Source organism: Delphinus delphis, chromosome 19 (assembly GCF_949987515.2).
Source record: "Delphinus delphis chromosome 19, mDelDel1.2, whole genome shotgun sequence".
Classification (NCBI taxonomy): domain Eukaryota; kingdom Metazoa; phylum Chordata; class Mammalia; order Artiodactyla; family Delphinidae; genus Delphinus; species Delphinus delphis.
The window spans coordinates 58246366-58252370 of NC_082701.1; the positions used below are offsets into that span (position 1 = coordinate 58246366).

The window sequence follows — 6005 nt, forward strand, 5'->3', positions numbered from 1 at the left end:
TTGTCCCTGCCTGATTCAGCAAGTGGTGGCCACTCCCTAGGCCTCAATCGTCTTGTCTGTAAACAGGGCTGCACACGAGGTGGCCTCGAAGGATCCCCCACTTTGCCCCCCAACCCCGACATTCTGGACGTCCTGCCCAAGCTATGAGTGTGACGTGTGAGCTCTGCCTCAGAGCCACCAGTAGGACGAACAGGGGGGTGGGCGGAGACGAAACCCCTTTGACCAGGGGTTGGCCTCACCAGACTGCCCCCCGCCCCCCGCCTCTCGCCCCTGTTCCCTCCAGTCCATCCTCTGGGGGTGCCGGTGGCACTAACACAGACCTGACCGTGTCACCTCTGCTCAAAGCCTCCAGGGCCCCTGGGGCACTCCTCACTCATCTCCGACGGAGCCCCCTGGGCCAGGGCGGGAACTGCCACCCAAGAGCCAGCTGCAGCCCTCAGGTCTGCCTCAGCTGCCACCGCTCCCGGTCACCTCCCTCCCAGCTCCTCCTCTGCTCCCGAGGCGCCTGACCCCTGCAGTCTGGGCCTCCGGACGGGACCACCCCAGACGCGCCCTACGCCCGTGCACCTCTCTCCTTGGCGTTTGCACCCCCCATGCCGTGCGTACCCCCTTCTCCACTAGACCCCAACCAACGCAACCCCAGCACGCACTGCCAACCCCTCTTCTGGGTCCGCACTGTCCCCCCCGCCCACCGTGACACACCTGCGTCCCCCTGTACTGAGGCCCTGCTGCCAGGGAGGCGCCCGGCACGGGGGGGGGGTGGGGGGGCGGGGGGGCGGGGGGGGAGGAGCCCGCGTGGGAACTGGGCCTGGAGAGCAGCGGCGCCGTCCTGGTCGGTAGAGGGAAGCCCCAGGGGAGAACTCTTAGGATCTGTCCAGGGAAGAAGGCGGCGCCTGCTCTCTAAACACCCCGAAACCCACCCAGAAGGAGACGTGCAGACGCGCAGCTCCGGTGAAGGCCCGGCCGGCCGAGGCTCCCGGGGCTGCAGGGGCCGCGGAGGAGGAAGCCCCGGCCACGCCCTCAGAAGCGCCAGGCCTCACGCGGGAGGAAGCAGGCTCGGGGCTGCGCGGGCTCGCTCGGCCAGAAGCAGGCCGCCCAGGCCCCGCCGACCACCTCTGAGCCCTCGCAGGGGCCGGAGCTGGAGCGGCTGGACGGCCTCAGGGGACCGGCAGGCACCGAGGACTCGGGAGGGAGAACCCGAGGCCTGGTGCTGCCGCGGAGTTCTCGCGCGCCGGGGACCAGCTCCCCGCCCTCCCGGCCTCCGTCTCCCTACCTGTGAAACGCAGGGTGTGGACAAGACGCGCCCCACGCTGGCCCTCCAGCGGGGCCAGGCCAGGCCCGCAAGGGAAAGGGGGCGCCGCGGGGTCAGCCTAGCGGAGGACTGACAACCAAACGGCATCACGGGCCAGAGACCTCGGGCTCTGGGCGCCCCCTAGTGGGCGGTCCCGGCTCACCCGGTGCCGGCCCTTAACCGTAACCCCTGACACCCCGCATCCAGAACCTGGGCAAAGCAGGAGTCACGGGGCCTGCGTTCTGACCCCAAATTCGCCGGCTGCTGAGCCCAGCCCCAGGGTGCTGGGCCAGCTGTGTGACCCTAGGCAAGTCAGTGTGCCTCTCTAGGCCTCAGTTTCCCCAGCTGTTAGACAAGGCAGAGACAGATCAAGGGATGTCAGGTCCCTTCGAGGACCCCAGAGCAGGGGTGTTCCAGCCAGAAGCTGGGGGTGGGGCAGCTCACCGATATCTTGGTGAAGACAGACAGCAGCAGCGACAGGACAGACAGGTACATGCGTATCCGTTGGCCTCCATAGCGCTTCTGGATGTATTCAGGCATGGTGACAATCTGGCGGGGGCACGGGGGCAGGGGTTAAGCGTGCTGCGAGACCACAGCCCATGTTCAGGACCGGGAGCTTCTCACACTCCCAACGCCAGGCCTGGAATTCCAGGCTAAGCGCTCTGATCACATCCTGAGGGGCTCAGGCCTGGGTGTGGCAGGCTGAGACAGGAGGAATGGATTCGGGGGACTGTGCCTGGGGGCACAGGGATGAGTTTGGAGGCTGTGGTGACAAATCCAGTGAGCTTCGGCTGGTTGGGGAAGCCGGCTGTGCCCGACTGAGACAACCAGGAAAGGGGATCCCCTGGACTTAGTGACAGCCCAGCTGGGGCTGAAGGAGTGGTGGAGTCAAGGACAGTGTCCCCTGGGTGTGCCACCCAGGTGTGCAGCCCAGGTGTCTCACCCAGGTGTGTAGCCCAGTGCACAGCCCAGGTGTGCAGCCTGTGTGCTCGGGTAGATGCATCATCCCCCAGATGCAACACGCAGGTACAGCAGAAACCAACAGACGAGGCCCATGGGCTGAGGTCCAAGGGGACCTGTCTTCGTGGGCTGATGGGAATGTTAGTTGGACTAACAACAAACCCAGAACTGAGAGTTGTGGGTTCACTCACCTTGTGAGTGAAGCCAGGGGTCCTGCCCATCACCACCACCCACTCCAACCAAGGCCCGGACGCAGGCGGGGCTGTCCTGAGGCCCCAGGAGCAGACTCACCTCCGAAGAGATGTAGATGGGCACGAACACCCACGCCAGGGCCAGCAGCACGTACGTGGCCTGAGGGGGACAGAGGCAGAGTAAGGACAGCAGACACCAGGGGTCTGGAGGCCTGAGTTGCCAGGAGAACCTGGGGCGGCCCCGCCCCCGCAGCCCTATAAACAGACAGCCAGGCAAAGGCTCACGGCTTCCCGCGGCTCTTCAGCATTCTGAAGACCCAGCTTCCCCAGGAGCGCCGCCTGCCTGGACGCTGGCCACGCCGGTTGCTGGGAGCTGCCCCTCTGGCCACAGAGGGGTAGGCTCTGATGCAGCCCCATCCAGCATCTCTCAAGGTTGCTGTGCTTCCTCCCACGGCCCCACACAGCCTGGGCCCGCCTTCCAGGAGCTCACATGCCACTCGAAGCCTGCCACCGCCAGGCCTCCAGCTGCACCCGAACCCGCCAGTCCGATGAAGAGGCCCGAGCCCTCGCTGCTGGCAAAGAGGGAGGCTCCCATCTGGAGGAGAGAGAGGAAAAGGATCTAGCAAGAGGCCCACCCCGACTCCGAGCCCCACCCTTGCCACGTTTTCCAGCACCCCAGCTTGGGGACCCCCTGTCAGTCTCAGCCTGCCCCATCACTGCCTGCTTGGGCTGGCCTGGGGGGTGACGTTGGGTGAGGAGGACACACAGTGACCGCAGGGATGCAGATGAGGGCTGACCTAGAGATCAGATGCGGCCCCACTGGAAGGAGGGGCGGGAGGAGACAGGGTGTACTCACCGGCCCCCACGTCATGTCCCGGCCCGCCAGGAAGTAGCCGCTCACTGTGTTCCTGCTGGCCCGGCACGAGGACTGCAAGGACAGAAGTGGAAACTGGAGCCCTCGCGTGGCTCGTGCCGCTGCTGCGGAAACAGTCCGCTGGCTCCCCAAAGACTTAGACACACAGATTATCCCGGGACCCAGCAAATCCACTCCCAGGATACAGAGAACTGGAAACAGGTGCTCGAGCAAAACCTGTACTCGAATGTTCACAGCGGTGTTATTCACAACGCCAAAGGGTGGAAACAGCCCCAGTGCTCATCAGCTGATGGCGTTAGGAGTAGACAGGAGGAGGCCCTCCCCTCCGTGCAGGGTCCTGGGGTTCACTGCGCAAGTCCCTGTCCCCTGAAGCCCCGGGGTTCACCTGTAAACGGGGCTGGCCTTTGGCCCGGGGCTGTGGGAGAGTTAGGGTGATGTGCACAGTGCCTGCATAGAAGGGGCCCCGCTGCTGCCTGTGATGACCAAAATCGCTTCTCTCCTATCAAAGGCGGGAGAAACTGGCTTATGAACTAGGCTAGGCTGGTGGACACGGAGTTGTCAAAACAGAGACCCCCAGGTCCTGCGCGCCCCTCCCCGCCTCTGGATTCTGGCCCAGCTGGTTTGGTGCAGCCGAGAACCCCTGTGATTCTATCGTTCAGGGCGATGTTCGCCCAGTGAGTCCATCTGACATCGGAGGCGAGGCCAGGAAGACGGCGTGCTGTGCCCGGGCCCCCAGCGTGTCAGCCGCATAGAAGGCCCCAAGCCTCGCACTCGGCCTGCCCTTAGAGAGACTTCCTATTCCTCACTTTAGAGACTGAGAAGCTGCTGCCAGAGAGGGAAAGGGGCTCGGTCAAGGCTCCGACAAATCTCCCCCGGGGCTGGGAGGAGGACCCCGCGGGCACCAGGCCTCCAGGGAGAGGATGCAACGCCTAGGGATGTGCCGGCCGGTTCCCGCACCCCACTGCCCACCCCAGCTGGTACCACCACCGTCCTCTCACCCATATGCCCACGGCCACGTTCAGGGCAAAATACACGGTTATGATGGTGATGTCGACCACGCTCAGCTGCGGCCCGGGGGCGTGGGGGCCGCTGGTAGAGTTGTCCGCAGCCATCCTGCAGCAGGGCCAGCTCGAGTGGGAGGGACTGAGGCCAGGCCAGGGCAGAAAGGGCTTCCCGGCAGGAAATAAATTGATGATTAAACCGAGCCGACGGTGCCACCTCCTGCCCACGGTGTGGCCGCGTGCAGGGAAGCTGCTTCAAAGTGCAGCTACATCTCCTCCACCCCCAGTGGGGATCGAGGGAGTGGGGAGCGCTCGGGGGAGGCTCGGGCAAAGTAAAGGGAGCCTAGTGGATCCAGAGGCAACCAGAATCGTCCCAGAAAGGGGTCGTGACTGAATGGGTGGCTGAACCGGTATGTAATTCAGATAAGAAGCACGGAGGGTTGGGGACAGATGCCCCACTTCTGGGGACACTACCATGATGGCAGCCACATCCTTCTGCACCCAGCAGGCCGTGAGTGGACCGAGAGGGTCCTGGGATAGAGACTTGCGTCACATGGTTCACTTCCAGCCACGGCAGTCCTGGTCCTAGAACACCCTTCGCTGGACAATAAAGGCCTGTCACCAAATTTCCTGCTCCCTTTTCTAGACCAGTGATCAGGCCAAACCGTCCCATCCTGACCATCCCCTTGGGTCCCCAGGGTCTCCCAGGACCACAGATACTGGGTCCTAGTATCCAGCAAGCGTCTGCCAGGGGCTGAGAGCCACCCTGCTTAGCTCTTCTGCACACTGTCCCCTTTTGCGCTCAGAGTAGGTGGTACGGGTCACAGTCAAGGGACGAAGGCAGGAGGCTGGCCACCTGTCCCTGCACGACCACTTGAGGGCCAGAGCTGGGCTTCAGCTCCACATCTGACCCCAGATGCTCCCTGTTGGTGGCAATGATGTCTCTGGTTCCACTGGGTCCTTCCTGCTCAGATTGCTCACTAATTAAATCAGTGTGTACAGCCGGGTGGGTCTCCGTGTGTGACATTTGGAGTTTAACCAGGACATGCAACCCCTCCAGAAGTGTTAATGAGTGAACGGCTGCCACTGGGAACACACTGGCCTGCAAAACCAACTGTGCCTGTTACTCGGTAACCGAGGCAGAGGGTTTAAAGATTAATCCCCTCACATGCGGGACTAGACGGGGAAGAAAAAGTAAGTCACTGCTTACCGTAAAGTCAGGCAGGTTCAGACCGCCCCTCCCCAACTACCCTCACCTTCAACAAACTAGCCTCTCAGGTGGTTTTACTTCCCAAGCCATTGCTAGAAATGTATCGTGAATCAAAAGATCACTTTGGGGCTTCCCTGGTGGCACAATGGTTGAGAGTCCGCCTGCCGATGCAGGGGACACGGGTTTGTGCCCCGGTCTGGGAGGATCCCACATGCCGCGGAGCGGCTGGGCCCGTGAGCCATGGCCGCTGAGCCTGCGCGTCCGGAGCCTGTGCTCCGCAACGGGAGAGGCCACAACAGTGAGAGGCCTGCGTACCGCTAAAAAAAAAAAAAAAAAAGAAAAAGATCACTTTGTACTGGTCAGAGGGCACAACGGGATAACGTCCAGATTTATGAAACTGGTCTCCTAAAGATGCAGTAGCTGAAAGAACAGTATTTGGTCCCCGCTCTGCAGCCTGGGTCTCGGAAGGAAATAAACC

The 6005-nt window shown here is 62.8% G+C and overlaps 1 protein-coding gene across 1 annotated transcript in view; it reads right to left on the reverse strand.

Moving 5' to 3' along the window:
- Window positions 1–3328, reverse strand: part of SLC5A10 (solute carrier family 5 member 10) — a 53841-nt gene extending 50513 nt beyond the window's left edge. The window contains exons 1-4 of the mRNA XM_059998075.1: window positions 3299–3328; window positions 2933–3037; window positions 2543–2602; window positions 1736–1840 (exon numbers count right to left, since the gene is read on the reverse strand). Of these exons, the coding sequence (XP_059854058.1) occupies window positions 1736–1840; window positions 2543–2602; window positions 2933–3037; window positions 3299–3313 (285 nt within the window). The 5' untranslated portion in view covers window positions 3314–3328. The remainder of the gene's footprint in view (window positions 1–1735; window positions 1841–2542; window positions 2603–2932; window positions 3038–3298) is intronic.
- Window positions 3329–6005: the final 2677 nt, after the last annotated feature.